General features: G+C 29.2%; 1 protein-coding gene and 1 long non-coding RNA gene across 4 annotated transcripts; one reads left to right on the forward strand and one right to left on the reverse strand.

Moving 5' to 3' along the window:
• Nucleotides 1-479: 479 nt before the first annotated feature.
• On the forward strand, nt 480-14,721 carry LOC126847337 (proton-coupled folate transporter-like). 3 transcript variants are annotated; one of them, XM_050587479.1, is made up of 9 exons: nt 480-614; nt 703-817; nt 6,586-7,289; nt 8,678-9,062; nt 9,759-9,860; nt 9,944-10,081; nt 10,155-10,238; nt 10,686-10,842; nt 14,335-14,721. In XM_050587479.1, the coding sequence occupies exons 3-9, from the start codon at nt 6,678-6,680 to the stop codon at nt 14,414-14,416; spliced, it is 1,560 nt and encodes a 519-aa protein (XP_050443436.1). In that variant the 5' UTR covers nt 480-614; nt 703-817; nt 6,586-6,677; the 3' UTR covers nt 14,417-14,721. The 3 variants fall into 3 exon arrangements, 2 of the variants coding, with proteins under 2 accessions (XP_050443436.1, XP_050443435.1); XR_007687051.1 differs by adding an exon at nt 13,350-13,483 and having other exon boundaries at nt 505-817; nt 14,335-14,358; XM_050587478.1 differs by having other exon boundaries at nt 509-817.
• LOC126847347 (uncharacterized) lies at nt 11,352-15,754 on the reverse strand. Its single transcript, XR_007687054.1, has 3 exons — nt 15,258-15,754; nt 13,048-13,115; nt 11,352-12,181 (listed from the first exon to the last, which is right to left on the reverse strand). It is a non-coding gene; the product is annotated as an uncharacterized LOC126847347 (long non-coding RNA).
• Nucleotides 15,755-17,482: the final 1,728 nt, after the last annotated feature.

The raw sequence follows: 17,482 nt of genomic DNA on the forward strand, positions 1-17,482 counted from the left end.
ATAATATTACTACACTTTCGTATTATTATAACGACACGCCTTATGTGAAAATTGTCGAAGACAGTTTAATACAATGATAAAAAAAAAACAAACAAAATACCTATTCGGGAAATCCTATCCGTCGACCGCCAATACAAATCGGTTGATCTAAATATACTAAAAGTCCACGAGTCGGCGATAATAAGTAAAACGACAACTTTCTTAAGTAAATGAATTTCTCAACGAATAATGAAGAAAATTTACAACAACCGCGGGGTTGGATTTATACTCTAGTCTAAAAAAAAAACAACAATCTCGAAACTAACATTATCGTTTTACCGTTAAGTGGATCAGATTGGTCGGTTCAGAGATACGACGGAGATGCCCGCTGATCACAGCTATTTCATATTATGTTGATAACATTAATAATGTCTCAGCTTGGATTATATAACAATCCGGTTTGAATGTAGTAAAGAGGGTTGAGGGGCATCCACACACACACACACACACGCGCGCGCACGCAATACTGGCCAATAGCGCAGACTGCAGTTGTGAACGTTTGGTACTACTCCAGTCGTGACGGTCAGAGAAGGCTGTACTTGTTAATGACAAATCACATGGACATCTTACTCAGAGTACGCGTGAGATAATAAATTTCGAAAAAGAAAAAAAAAACATTTTAATTGTGTAGATAAATAAAAACAATAAATATACGTGTTACAGGTTTTTTTTACCCAACCGTTACTGGGTTAAGTGGAAAAAAGTTTTTTTTTCTTTTTGAGAATCCATGTTGTAACCGGCCAGTGATATTTGAACAAAAAAAAAAACCGTTGATCGAGTAAGTACAGTCAACATATTGTTATAATAATAAAAACTAGGGGTGGAACCACGAAAATTTGAAAATGTTCACAAAAAACCGTTATTCTAGCCTTGTAAAAGTCTTATATCATTCTCGCTACAAGTACAATAATAATAATAATTATACTAATAGTTTTAGACACGTGACAGTATATATCTAAACTAAAAACTTGTTGATTAAAAAACGATTGAAAAACATTTAAAATTTAAAATCGTCGAACAATTTAAGTGACTTTAAACTCAAGCTAAAGCACGTGGTGTTCTTACAGCTTTATAGGAAAACAAAATAAAAATTACAAGTGCCTGTGTAAAAAGTTACCATCGGAAAATAATGTTTGTATATTGTAAATTGTAAAAATGTGTAGGTATACATTAATTGTGTAAACTATAGTAGGCTGTAGGATCTATCTTGCTTTTTGTTAATATGAATTTTGAATGAAAACACGTACAATATTTTATATTATTATGTCGAATTCCGACAAATATTTATAAATAAACAAAGTACACTTATTGTAATATCAAAACGAACTAATATATATGTTTGATGAAACAAATAACAACTGTACAAAATGTATGTAATTCCATGTTAAATCTGTAATTATAAATTAAATAAATAATACCAAATCCGTAAACCAACCGTTGTGTTTATACAACAATTCGAACATTTATGGTTGGACGACATTGTTTTGAATTATTTTTTAGTACATTTAGGCAGTTGGGTTATTCTAACTTCAAGATGAAGTAACTATATCAGTTTGTTTTTTTGAATAACCTTTTTAACTATATCAAAGTTCAAAAAATATTATCATAGGAACGTCATAATAATGAAATATTAGTTTTGTTTTTATGTAAAACTAATATAGGCGCAGATATCACATTAACACATACATAATAATAATTATTATTATTAGTTGCATGGTATAAACATTAGGTAACCCTGACCTAAAGTTTGGAATTCAGGTATACACTTCACCATAGTCCATGACGATGCAATGCATAAGTGAAACCGGTTCGGTTTTCAATTGTAGCTATACAAATCAAAACAAACAAAAATACTGGTATTGCCTATTTTAATCATTACAATTTAGGAGACAAAATAATTAAAAACAATACCACATAAATCACGAGCACAAGTAATTGTATTTCAGACAATGTCACAATAACATGACAATAACTACTCCAGAAAAAAACTTGTCAATCCTGTCTTTTTGGCAGACAGCAAGAAGGTCGCTTGCAGTCTGTTATTAGATACGTGACATTATAGATAACTTTCGTTTATTACACTTCTTCTGGTCTACCTTCTAAATTCCGTCAACTCTTGTTCAACTATTGCATCAAAATCGTCGTTTAATTTTAAATAGGTCAAGTTCGAATTTAAAAATAAACTACCCTGGCCAGTTTATTTCAAAATCTGTAATTATCCTTTTTCCTGTTTGATATACATCAAAGCAATTACGCCTCTAACTAAGACAAGTAAATCAAATATCACAATAGGTAATGCATCATCAAGTAAGGGTAGGTACATATTGCCTTGAACCCGTAACAGGTACAGTGTGGTGTCACATACCGCTGCATTTTTTTTATCATACAAATATCTCTCTATGGAGGTATTATTCATAAGATAAGATAGGTTTTTGGTTTTTGAAGTTATGTTCATTATCATAACTTGTTATTATTAATTTAATATATTCAGCGGTATTTCACATCGTACATGAATTTATTTATCCTGGCGGGTTGAATTGTTTTGTTACTAAAAGTTGTTATCGGCTAGTGTAGTTATCAATAAATTGGTCGAAACGGTGCAAATGAATATTATTATAGTTTATAACACACGCTTTATAATAACAGCCAGACATACACCTAAAAATCCCAATGATAACAAACAAAAATAATACATACACAGGTCTGTCGATAATGGATCCGAATTTAATACTTATCGTTAGATTACTGACGGGTGGACCACCACACCCATTAACCAACTACAGACTGTAACACTGACTCAATCTAGTTGGACGTCGGACAACGGTTCACATGAGATGTGATAAATATCAATTAAAACATGATCGCATCGGTAAACGCATATATAATATAAAAAAAAAACTGTATATTTCTGGGGGAGGGGGAGGTTGCCCTGTTGCCACTATAAAATATGCCACTGCATCCGGTATGGAAAATATGGGACAATTGCTAGGGGAGGTCGGAAGGTCTTGTTTTACCCCCGTCTCCTTGAAAAATAAGAAACTTTTATGTATGATTAATGACCAACGTAAATTATTATAATTTTTTTTTAATTACTACACTTGACTTTATTATTTAAGGGGATTGCATGCGGCCTGTTTTCAAGGAGTTTTGTATAGGCAATATTAAAGAAATATGAGATTTTAATAAATTTCGATCATGCCAATTTACCGGTTAATTTGTATAAGTTTTAAAGGCATTGCATGTGGTCTGTTTTTTGACATTTCAGACTAAAGATCCAGACGAAATGTCGACTACTTAGGATGGTCCGATTTAAATTCTGTAAAGAGATTCGATTTCATTGGACACTTTACTATGTTATACAGGAAGCCGATTTTTGTTTTTTTTATTATTATATTTTACTCGAAGAAAAAATGAATTAAATTTTTAAAAAACACCGTGAAGCTTACAAATGTTAACTGGTTAATTAATTGACAAGGTCGAAATTCATTAAAACCTCTTTTTTTCTTAAATATAGCCTATACAAAACTCTTTAAAAACAGACCGAATGCAATCCCCTTAAATCCACAAATTATTTTTTGATTGCTAATAAATAAAATATATATAATAAAATTGGAGTATTATAAAAAAAATTAAACATACCTAGATGGACGTAAACCATAAAATATATTTTTAGGTACCTAACCTAACCATACTGTGTTGCATGGAGTAAGAACGTCTGGTCTATTCTTAAGTATTTATTCCTATGGTAAGGAGGACGTCAACCCTTGAAAAATATTCGTAAAAACGTGTAGGCCAAAGCGAAATAGTCATAGCAAAAAAAAAGTTACTGTCTACTTAATGCCTAACGGCTAAAATTATAAAACATAAGAACATGCTTTAGCTTGCTGGCACCCGAATAGTGATTTTATTTCCGATCTATAATCTCCTTGCGATTTATGATGATAGTACAGTCTTAATTATATGTTCTGGTCAAATAAACAATTATCTTGTTGCTCAGTTATAAAGCTACTTTCGTATCGCAATTTAGTGTCGTGTCCATATAAAAATAAATGTTGATACCGTTGCAAGGAGAAGAACTTTTAACTAGGTTTTCTCGTATTTTTTTTTTTAGAAAACTTGAATTTAACCTTAAGGGACCTCTACACCCGCGGGTTTTTGGTCAAAAACACTCATTCTACTTCAAAACGTACTGTTCCTAAGAATACTTTGATTTAAGTTTTAAAAAATCATTCTAATTCTTCGTAAAATTTTAAAGGCATCGATCGTGGCATAATTTTAAAATTATTTTTTGTCATTTAATTATTTTAGTTTAAAGAAGTTTAAAATTGCAGTTTTTTTCATTGAATTGACTAAAAATAATTTTAAAACTGTGCCACGATCGATGCCTTGAACATTTTATGTAGAATTCGAATGATTTTTCGAAACTTAATAAAAACAAAGTACCTATTCTAAGAGACAGTACTTTTACGGTTTTGAAGTAGAAACATATGTTTTTTTACAAAAATAGATCCTACATGCGTTACAAAAATTGACAACATATTAAATATGAAAATATATCCTTTTTCCTATGGTAATATATTTGTTTAAAAATGTTAGCTTAATATTAAGTTTTAGTGAAAAAATTGCCTACACAACGCGCCTTAATAAATGCTAGTGTAAATGCCCCTTAAATTTATTATACACGGACTAAAAGTAAAAAGAATGTTTGAATTAAAATATAAATTGTAAATGTAGGGTAATAATATTAAAAAAAAGCCGACGAGAAAACCTAGGTAAAGTTATTATTATTTTAAATATGTAATAAAAAATGTCTACGATTATTATATAGTCAATATTAGAGAATATGCGTAGCTATGTTTAGATGAAAACAATTTTTTAAATCGCTGTCAAGGATGTTGTGATAGTCTAAAAATAGATTAACTACCAATAAAGATTCCTAATAATTACACTGGGATGTGTAAACCTTCAAATTAAGATTTCGCAATAAATTCCCTGTACTATACTCCTTAATAAATGGGGATATAACGTCCTTATAAAAAAATTAAACAAATATTCAACATTGTACATATTATAATGGGTTAAGTAACTGTTTCAAATATTATGTTATTAATTAGTTTGTTTTGAATAAAACCCTGTATAGTATTCATGTGCCCCTAAACAATTTAATACATCATATAAATTATGACCATGGAAAAGTGAAACTATTGTATGTTTAATTGTTTATTCCAAGTAGTTGATAAATAATATTACCTATAATATAGATATTGAGTAATAAAGTCAATTACAATAAATTATTCAAAAATATGTTAACCGTAAAATAATTGTCTTTAATATATATAATAATATACTTAAATATTTATTTATATGTATACATTATTGATAAGATAACGAATAAATATGCATCATATTATAATGTGTGAACAAATGAGGTGAAGAAAATCAGCATTATAATGTTGTGTAATAAAAATGTATTATTAACTTGAAAAAAAAACTTATAAATCTTTAATGAAACCAGAAATGCTGTGAAAAGTTATTGTTATATTAAAAAAAAATTACAATAAGTAAATGGAAGTTAACGAAAATTTAAACATAATATGATACTTTAAATTTCAGTACTATTGTAACTTACAATTTGTAAGTACTAATACTGTACCTATAAACTATAAATAACTAAAACGTTAATTTTAAACGAAATAATTTTGTAGGGTTAACTATTAGAAATGTTTTAGCACTTGTCACTGAATGAACTGAATAAAGAACAATGATTTTAGAAAGGTTGTTGATTTGGGTTAAAGCAAACCAAGACCCTAATTTAATACAAATTACTATAAAAAATAAAAATGTATATTATTACTATAAATTATTGATGGGAATCCGAAAATTCGGATTTTCACCAAAAAAAGTGTTAAATAATTTTACAACATAAAGCTGTGTAAGCTCTAAGTAAAAATGTTTTGATAATTATGTAAAAATAAAATAAAAAACCAAGAAGATAAACTGCTTTTGGATTTCGGATTTGTTGAAATCCGAAAGCATTTTATAGACAAAGTTTAGAGTTTTTTTTTATAATTTTTATCAACAAATTTTACTTAGATACACATCTTTATAATGTAATAGTTTTTAATATTTATAAGATTTTCAAGTGGCTTAAATAGTGTTTTTTTTTAAAAATCCAGATTTTCGGATTCCCATCACTACTTTAAATACAAATTAATTTAAATAAAAACTAATATAACAAATAAAATAGTACTTAAAAAAAAATTCAAATAATAATTTTAAATATATTTTTATTTGTACGAATTTAATCGTCAATATATATATATATATATATATATATAGATATTTAAGTAGAATGTTAATTTTTTAACTCAAATTTGTTTGCATATAAATCAGTTAAAAATCTAGCCACAGTACCAACCACAGATTCGCATCAAAGTGGAGTTTTTTTTTTTTTTGTAAAAACAAAAATCACATAAAAATCGTACAGTTATACGGAGTTATTTGCGTGTGTAATCTCATTACGAACGGTTTTATTGTTTGTTACAGGCGGTCGTTAATCAGGATATATAAATATATATATATATATATATACATATATATATTATATATTACAGACCGGTTGCGTTGACTTTTCCGAAATGAACAAAAAAGAAAGGATATCCGGCCAAATGGAGAACGGCAATCCAAAGGAAACGGACAAAGATTCGCCGAAAACGAATTTTGGCTCGAAAATAGCGTACACTTTGCAAAACGTCACTGTCGAACCGCTGTTGGGCATCTTTCAAATGGCCTCCATCCTGTCGAACTTGACCACGCAGAATCTGAACTTCCAAAAGGCATGCCGGGTGAACCTGCAGCTCAACGACACCGTGTGCAACGCCCTGCAGCTGAAGAACGGCTCGGCGCAGTACAAGAACGGCTCGGAGCTGTACAAAGACGCGGAGACCATGGTCCAAGTGTTGTCGGTCAACATGATGATATGGCAGAACGTCATACAGAACCTGATACCCTGCATACTGGTCGTGTTCATTGGGTCGTGGAGCGACCGTAACCAAAAACGTAAGCCGTTCATGCTGTTGCCAATACTCGGCGAGGTCATACGCAACGCTGGCCTGTTGGTGTGCGTTTACTTCTTCTACGAACTGCCCATGGAAGTCGCGGGCATTATCGAGTCGGTGCCGTCTTCGATCACGGGCAGTTTGCCCGTACTGTTCATGGCCGTGTTCGCCTACGTCGGCGACATAAGTACGGTGAGTACTTATATATAAATTTGGGTAGAATTTGGTTTTGATAACTCACCACCCCCTTCACGTGCCGCAAGGGGGTTGAAAAACGACCAAATGGGGAAGTTTTATAGTTTTTTGAGTTAAAATAAAAAATTATTGCATTTAGCATAAAATTACAAATTAACTTTATGATAGATCATTAAATTCTCTATAAAAAAGGTGTTCACAAATTTTTCCAAAAATGCATTATTATCCAAGAAAAAAAATAAAACATAATTTTTTTCATTTATTTGGAAAACATTTTTTATAGGAAAAAATATGATTATTTTATTTCGTTCCCGGGTCGATTTCTATACTTTTTTTTCTAACGATAATTTTCGTTTTTCACAATATATTTGTTTAAACGATTTTTAAATACATAATGGTTGATCGTATGAAATTTTTCCTAATAATCTATTTTGTAGACAATTTAATTTTGTATAAAATGCATTAAAAGCGTTTTACTCGATTTCCAATCGTTCATCGTAAATGAAAAAAATTATGTTTTATTTTTTTTCTTGGATAATAATGCATTTTTGGAAAAATTTGTGAACACCTTTTTTATAGAGAATTTAATGATCTATCATAAAGTTAATATGTAATTTTATACTAAATGCAATAATTTTTTATTTAAACTCAAAAAACTATAAAACTACCCCATTTGGTCATTTTTCAACCCCCTTGCGGCACGTGAAGGGGGTGAGTTATCAAAACCAAATTCTACCCAAATTTTTTTTTCATAATAATGAACAAAATGGCGGGGTAGCCCATTAAAGTTTTAAAAGTTCATAAATAAGAACCACCCTAGTGTACATTGTCACAACATCAACGGGACGCTACACTCTGCTTCTTTGTTTGTTAAGGCGAACCGTACAGGCAATTTTTCGCATAAAATCAACTTAAAATTAGAACGTATAATTTACTACAACCGTCGATGGACTGTGTTGACGGACACACAAAATATACACGGATATTTTTTTTAAGCGGATTACAAGTGGGTGGGTTTTAAGGAGTTTTATATGGGTACATAATACTTTATGTTGTACAAATTTAAGCTTGGATCTGTTGATATTTATAGTCTAGGATTTCGGATTTAGTTTAAGGCTTAACGGAACGTTTTGCAGTAACGTGCAAAGTATAACTGGAAATATTTTCGAAAAATACCCTATACAAATGTTTTTAAAAATAAACTTGAGCAATGACAACATTTTGTGGCTATATTGATATCTTAGAGGTGTTTTAACAACAGCTAATGCGTTTGTTTCTACACGATGAGTCTATAGCTATTAAATAAAGATATTAAAATTATTATTAATATGAGCAATAGTTCATTTACTTATATTATATAGACATTATTTGTATGTGTATTTCAGATAGAAAACAGAACGTTCCGAGTGGGAATGGTGTCTTTGTTTGCTTCTGTAAGTGTGCCGGTCGGAGCAGCGCTGTCCGGCATCTTATACAAGCAATTAGGATTTTATGGAGTGTACAATATTACCTTGGCCTTGTACCTGTTTACCTTTGTATATGGAATATTAGTGATCAAAGAGGAAAAGCAAATTGTTAAAAAAGAAAATGACGGTGTTTCCACGCAAATACACGGGAAAAAATCGTACTTGCTCAAAATTTACGAGTTCTTTGATCTAAAACACATTCAAGATGCATTCTACACCACGTTTAAAGCCGAGAAAAACAACAGGAGACTTAAGATTTCGTTGATTATGTTGGTTATAGTCTTCGTCTTGGGACCACTAACCGGTTTGTGATTATTAAATAATCGTTGTAAGTGTTTGTAATGTAAAATTTCAATTTTAACGCCTATATAGACGAAATCAATTTTGTTTCAATTTACGGTAGTAGGTAATTTTCAAGCCTAAATTCCTAAAAACTTAGCTTAAAAAAGTTATGTAAAAAAAGAAATTCACCCCTTCTAGAAGAAAAGGGTTTCTAATTTGTTTTTCGGTTTGTCAATGCGTATCAGTATTACTATGTTTAAAGAATATTCCTTACAAATTTGGAACTAATAGTCGAATAATTTTAAAAAAGTTATAGAGCACCGTAATTTTAAGTTGAAAAATATGTACATTTTTTGGGTGTTTTTCTCGATTTTGATGGAAAAGGGGTGACTTTTTAAAGCTTTTGGCCCAATAACGTATCTTTCAGGAACAATCTCTGATAAATAGAGCTGCTACACGAAGAAATCGGTTCAGCGGTTTAAAAGATATCGTGGGTTTAGTCACAAAAATAAAAACACATCATATGCTATATTAAATGTTTTAGTTATTATTTCTATAATTTTACATCATTATTATATTGATGATATCATCGATTAAGTGCTGATTATAAATTATTAAAGCATATACCTAACTGTCAAATAGTTAAATGATAAGTACTTTATTTTTATTTAAGCTTTTAGCAAGTGTATAATGGAACCAATCTTGTATATTTTTTTAGCCGAACAACAGTTGACATATATGTTGACAAGAATCAAATATCAGTGGAATGAAGTACACTATAGTTTATATTCCACGTATTACTTCATCTGTAATCTCATAGGTTTGTAACTGATTATTTATTCGAATAGAATTCATTAAAGATTCTATAATAAGTATTAAAAAATATTTAATATTGTATTTTAGGTATTGGATTCACTCTAACTGTTTTAGTCAATTGGTTAAAAATCGACGATAGGTTAATAGGAGCAATGGGATGTCTGAGTAAAGTCTTAGGTGCTTTCGTTTACGGTCTTGCGCCAAACCAGTATATATTTTATTTAGGTGCGTATTCAGTGGCTAGAGAATAATTTTTGCCGTCCTTATATTTAATATTTTGGGTTTATTTTTGTTGCAGCTCCGCTTGTTGATATTTTCCACGGAACGTCCTTGATAGCGATAAGATCGATTCTATCAAAATTAGTACCAGCCAACGAACTTGGTAATTAATAATTTGTACAGTCTATTATTAAGTTAGGTTAGTTTAGTTTATAAGACATTTTGTTTGAAATTACAGAGATAAGAGATTTATTTGAGATAAGAGTTTAAAGATGGTCCAGCTAGATGCTGGTGGTTATCAGTGGGGGGGGGGAGATTAGAGTTAAGAGATAGTTTAGCTAGATGCTGAGATGGTCCGGCTGGATACTGGAGGTGATATAAGAGATTAGAGATAAAACATTCGATATCAAAAAGTACCAGGGTCCTATACTTGTATATTAAGACATATCCATGTTCATATGTACTTCCGCGCTAACCTCCCTTTACCTAAACCAAACGAAACCTAACCAACGTTCGTGATTTGTTACACTAACCCATGCATAAACATACATGTAAAGTTTAAAAAATCATACAAAGCTAATATGTAAATGTCAAACATTTTATTTTGCAGGTAAAGTTTTAGCAATAGTGTCACTAGTCGAAACCATAGTTCCAGCAATCTTCAGACCTATGTTTAGTTTAATCTATAGTTCTACATTGCATACGTTACCAGGCACTTTCTATATTGTCGGAGGAATAATAGTTACGCCGAGTATTTTCATTTTCTTGTAAGTCTATTATGCAATATTATTTTGAAGCACGATATTTTTTGTAATTCTAAGTTTAACAGTTAAAAAGGTTGGAAAGGGTCTATTTTTTAAGCAATTACGTTTAGGCAATACTTTAATCGCATGCGAGCAAGCTGTAATCAAGTGTTAATGATCATGGCGTTATTTTGGCAGTAAATAATTTACTAAAATTGGAACGATATTGAGAAGATAATGTGTGTGAGTTCCGTTGGATCGCATGGGACGAGCTTATCTTATAGCGCGCATGCATAAATCATGTCGACGATAGATATTGACGATAGAAAGTAAGGTTAGACTTAAGGTAAGGTCAGCCAACTTTAACATTAAGATTGAAAAAAAACGGTGAAAACATATTCCCCCCTATACAAGAGACGGATATGATATTAAATTCGTTTTCAGATTCCTTTTTCCTATCAAAAAATCTGTGTATTTCCAATTCTCCTAAACTAATACTAAACTATACTATACAAAAAAAAAAAAAACGCGTTTTGGTTTCTGCACACTCTGTCGCTTTTATATGGGATAGAGCATATCTTGGTCAGGCTTTATTATAAATACATTTTGCGTTCTTGCCAGTTCTCGTCCAATAGGTGAATCTTAATTAAAATGATTACTTCGAGTAATAATAGAACAATTTAAACACGATTAATACAAGGCCGTCTAAATGTTAACTACATTTTTTTTTTTAAATAATAACTTAGATTATTAGAGAAAATAATAAACATTATCGCGGACTGGACTATTAGTTTGGTGATTTTCGGATCTATCCGTGTTGTTATTAGTTACGTGAAAGTGGCTTTTTAAACACATTGATGATCCATCTTCAGAGATCTCTCACCGTTGAACTTTCGTGACTATACTGCGTGCATCACTTGTTTCCTACCGGTAATTATTATGTCTGTGGTTGCAACAGTGTTTTCTCGGCGAAGTTATGATGGATCAACAGCTGTTTCTGCTGTTAATTGGTAGTGGTCAGTTGGTTTGATTTGTTTCTTTTTTCTTTCAAATAACTTCATAATATGAGCCATGTACTTCTTTTCTTTAGGATTTTTTTAATTGCTATTGCTTCTTTGAACGCTTTTTCCAAGATAAGTTTCTTTGTTTAATATTTTTATTTTGTCGAACTTGATGTTAAATATTTTCGGTTATGAAAAACAGCGAACAGTTCGACAAAGTAAACACAATATACAAATTAATTAATTTTGGAAAAAGGACGTTCAACGAAAGAGTAGAAATTGCAAATGCCCGGAAAGTTCTATAAGACGGTTGGAAAGTTAGTAACTTGCCATGAACCATACATCTGGTGATCATGGTAAATCTGAAAATTACCAAGCTTTAACGATAACCATAACAATTTTGCTGATAAAATTACCTGATCAATAACAAGTACTTAATAGCCTTATTAGACAAATAATTGAATACTAATGAGTTTTAATTAAGTGTACATAAGTATTTCGTAATAAAAAGAAAATTAAGGACAAAGTAGTTTTATAAAACTATTTTCCTTGACATTAAGTATAACTACTTAAATAAAGATATTTAAGAGAACTTAGCCAATCATTCAAACCATTTAAAATTATTTTGCTTATCTATTAATATTGTTTATTCAATTTATATTTATAATAATCATATTTTAGAATTTAGATTAAAAAAAATACATGATTGTTAACTTTCAAAGTTTAATACACGGTTGTGATAGCCTTGGTCTAATGCATCAAGTATATGATCGCTACAAAAAATAAATGTCAAATAAGTATGATCTGAGAACATTTTAAGTCGCCAACATAGTAAAACAAAGTAGCACGTACTATATTAGCAATATTTTACATAAAAATATTCCACGCTTTTTAATCTTATGAATTTTGTTTACATTGGTTTTTGTAAGCTTAAGGGTACCTATAGTTTTAAAGTAGATAATAAGTTTTATATCAAGAATAACCATTTTAATGTTTGAAAAATGACTACGGCAAAAATCGGAATCAGTTTTTGACAATTTATGTATCCTAAATAAAGATAAATATTATTATTTAATGTTATTATTATTATTGAAATCCGACTATTGAACGAAGTCATCGTGTTTTAATAAAAAAAACTTATCTGGTTGGCGGATAACGCAGCTTTACATTGTAATTTTAAGTTAGTTTAATTGTAAACATTCTTTGCAACATTTTCTTTTTTACATACCTTTTGAGGTTATTTAAGATAGTGTTGTTCTGTTGTAGGTAGAATTTATACCAAAAAAACTGCTTGTTCTATAAAAACGAATAAAACATTTTAAATAATAAAAACAAAACATAACTTATATACAGATAATAAATGATGTTGACAACCGTCTGCATGTCTAACAACAAATTTATCTACGCTTAAATATTAATTTGAAAATGGCCACAAGACCCGAAAATTACAGAACGGGGCATTTTAGCACGTAGTATTTGTTTTCAATAATAAACGGTTGTGTAATAATGTCTTCCTGGTTTTGTACTCAGATGGTTGTACAGATTACAAGATAAGGAGGATGATAATGAAAGACCAAATTCTGAAACCCAACAAGTACAAAACTGATATAGCTATCAGTGTATTGGTACCTATCCAACCTAATCGTCGGCTGGACTTCGGCTGGGTGCTTTTTTTATGACTTTGTAATCGTTTAGATTTTGTTGCATTTTATAATTTTATACTACACAAGTTTTGTATACCAAATCATCATTAATATTTTTTTAATAAAACCAGTTAAAACAAATACCTATTACAAACAAATATTTATTTTATCATAATTTAAATCAAGATAATAATGTCATAATCTTGACATCAGAAAACATAATTAGAATTTCATTAGAGATAATACACACAAATAAATAGTATATAACAAAAAAACAGTACTAATATAAAAAGAAACGATTTTGAATTTATGTCATTTTTGTTTCAACATTACTATGTTATTATATTATACACATATAAATAAATAATTTTGGTAAGGCTTTTTGGTATAAATACTTTGTTCCGCGTGTGACGGACCGAGATGTACAATTACAAAGTTAAAAAGGTACTTAGTATATTTTGTATTAATAACCAAACAAACGTAACATTTACCCTCTTAGTTATGTTGAATCTAAAGTTAAATATATTTTAAAATAGTTCAATAATTTTACGAAATTGTTTATTATTATAATTTATAATAATAATAACAAAACTTAAGTATTTGATTATTTTGTATTTTTAAACCGCTAAAAAGTTTTGTCTTTAAAAATGCAAAACAACAGTGTACAAAATAAAAATACTCATATTTAAGCTACCACGGGCGGCCAACTGGTTACATGATTGTTCTTTTCTCGTTGTACAGGAAATAAGCTTGAAAATTTGATTAGTGTAAATTTAGCTGCGTAAAATGATATTATGTTATTACGATTTAGGAACAAAACGAAATCGCTTACCAAACATTCATTAATAATTAAAAACCACGATATTTTCTAGATGGATGTATGGAGAACATCTAAGAGAAGAACGGGAAAAAAATGAGTTTTTAGAAGAGAAAGAGGCACTGAAGAAATCGTAAAAAAAAAAACACTCGAGTATTTTACCTATACAGCTGTCATAAAGCTGTACTGCTTGCACACGCACGTTACTACTATGTTTAAAATATATTATTTTAACTATAATTCTTATATACATTTATTTATTTTCGTTACTGAATTTTTTCGCAACGAATATGTGATTATTTTTGTTACTTTTGTAACTAATTGCAATGTTATTTAATTAAACTGATTAATTATTTAACTAATACCTATACAAATTGTATTTTATTTATAATTATTTATTAGCAAAAATGTTTACATTATATTTTAAGAACACGGATGTCTTATATTATATAGTATGTAACTTGAGTTCAAAGCGTTTGTAAAAAAAAAAAAAAAGAAGAATTTTATATAAAACATTTTTTTTTTTATAACGAATGTTTTGTGCCTTTTATTAGTATTATATCCCCATCCTACACAAGTATGAATCAAACATCTGAGTAAACCTCGACAGCTATAATTCTAAACATAGTTGTTCTAAATTCCAGTTTTATTTATTAATTGAGTTGTTTGATCACAACAGTCAATTTTGTGGTTTTTAGGCGTAAATAAATTGTTTAAATTCATATTGACTAAATTTATAAACTTTTTGGTTGTAATAAAATCAGTATGAGTAAAACATAAAAAAATCTAAAATAGTGCCGATCTTAGTAGATTATATACTTTAATAACTCATTATCTTTCTCGTTTGCCTTGTAATTTTAAAGAGCCTTAGAACACATCATACTACACTTAATATTGTAATATATTTAACTGTTGAGACTGTGATTAACAACTTTATTTACAACAAATTCGACATAAATAAATAATTTAAAAAAATACCTGTTTAAAGTATAAATGAATCGGCAATTTCGAGAAGTTGTCCTCGTCTTAACATAGGACATGTCCCGTTTTCGTAGCTAATAATATTCAATAGTGAGAAAATACGACACATATTTTCGACACCTTTTTTAAATTAACTATTTAAACATTGTTAAAAGTTGTTTTGACGGACCAGTTTGATGCGGTATTGAGAAACATAAGGCTTAGCTAAACATTTTAATAGAGCAATCGCCGTCAATTATTTTATGGTAAAGCGGCCACTATAAAATATGTCCATTGATTGTGTGGATACATTTGAAACGATCTTAGTCGGCAGAATGAGTTATCACATTACGAATCAACAATTATAATAATTTGTTTTTACGTTTAGGTCGCATATAATGATACGGCAATGAACTTCTAAAGTGTAAAAACTAATAACAATTATGATTATCGGATTGAAATAAAACGTACAAAACATGAACACTTCGTATTTTTTTAATGTTTAAATACTAAATTATAACACGACAACTTTGAATTGAAAAAGTGATTGACAAATGCGTTGCGTGTATGTGGCAAATTATTTGTCTGGGAGACAGATATACGGTTGACTGCTCGCGTTTATAACTGATACATATATTATGTTTATTGGAGTACTGATTTCTTATGGCAACAAACTGAAATCTTACTCTTGTTTTCCAAGTCAAGGCTTCCGAGTAAGATTACAGCTTCGTCGAATCCATACAACAGAGTTCGATGTACGTGTGGCTTTCAAGATGGAATTACATTTTACTTAATCAAGTACTGCTATAAATTCATACTGTGTATATATATATGTATATTAACGCAATTGGTATCAGTTTTTGTAATAGCGCAACATGTTGCGTGTGTACTGTAAATAAATAATTACTATAACAAGTACACATTTTCACTACAACCAATAACTAATCTCATTAGTGAAGACGTGTGAAGTTCTGACTCTTTAATTAATAGTATTGTTCGACAAAAATTATTTGTACGGGCAATTGGTAAGTATACTAAGTACACATTAAGACCCAAATAGCAAGAAAACATGTTTAAAACGTTACAAACAAAATTAAATTGACGATCTGCCTTACATTTAGAAGTTATATATGTCCACATAGCTTACTAATTACTAATCAGTGCAGTATAAGTAAATTCAATAGAGATGCATCATAAAATACAAATCTAATTAAATCGTACGTTGAAAAAAAAATATGATTATAAAAAAACAAAATCACTTATAGTGTTAAAATATATTAAAAAATTAAATAAAATTTATTTTAATTAAGAGGTTTAAATAAAAGTTTTATAGTGACTTTATACCTGATGTGTCACTAAGAACAGTGAGACACATACCCATTAACTTCTTCTTGGATAAGCCATTATCTAAAAAAATTTAAAGAGAAAAGACAATACAGACTTCGAGCACCAGAACACATCTTAACTGGCCACGCATAGCGTTGTGGTGGGCTGATCGGATTTATATACAAGAAGGAATATTAATAAATATATATATATATATATATATATATCATATATGTATAATATACAAGACATATGTTTTAATACTTTTTTTGAACTATAATCAAAAACATAATATGTAAAACAATTAAAATGTATTTCATAAATTTAATTTAATACATTTACAAATGTAGCGTAAACAAAATATTTCTTATGTATATTATAAAAAATGTTCAACCTATTCTATAAAATAATTATATAATATTACTTAAATATTTTAATAATAGAATCCAGTATTATCATAAATGTTTTAGGCAGGAAATCAAACATTATGCAACATGAATATTTCATCAATATAAATTTAAAATGTATACATTCGTTGAAATCTTTAAATAAATGTTATATTTATAACATTTTATAACAAACCCAAAAAACATGTATAAAATATTAACACTTCTTAATTGCTGCGTGGAACAGTTTAAAAAATATCGATATAAAAGTATTTTATTTCCCATACCGTAGAAATAATATTTATAAACATTATATACATAACAAATATTGTCGTTACTTAAAAATTGTATTTACTACTACTACATTGTTTTGTCTTACTTACACTTGAAAATAATTTCTTTGCTACTTGGGATGTGTAACAATGATATTTTTTTTCTAAGATCCGGAATCAATTTAATGTGTTCACGTTTAAATAATATGAAAGGCTCGAGATTTTGCGTCCTTAAAATGTAAAGTAGAAACATAAAGTG

Source organism: Adelges cooleyi, unplaced genomic scaffold, assembly GCF_023614345.1.
Source record: "Adelges cooleyi isolate 19-005CV unplaced genomic scaffold, UGA_ACOO_1.1 ACOO_flye_CR_arks_rails_tigmint_CR_PRNA_108, whole genome shotgun sequence".
In the NCBI taxonomy this organism is placed as follows: Eukaryota; Metazoa; Arthropoda; class Insecta; order Hemiptera; family Adelgidae; genus Adelges; species Adelges cooleyi.

Excerpts from the sequence above, each read along its gene's own strand:
- LOC126847337 (XM_050587479.1), top strand. The coding sequence starts at position 6,678 with ATGAACAAAAAAGAAAGGATATCCGGCCAAATGGAGAACGGCAATCCA. Across the intron at positions 7,290-8,677 it reads ACGTCGGCGACATAAGTACG|ATAGAAAACAGAACGTTCCG; the intron begins GTGAGTACTTAT and ends TGTGTATTTCAG. Across the intron at positions 10,082-10,154 it reads CCAGTATATATTTTATTTAG|CTCCGCTTGTTGATATTTTC; the intron begins GTGCGTATTCAG and ends TTTTTGTTGCAG.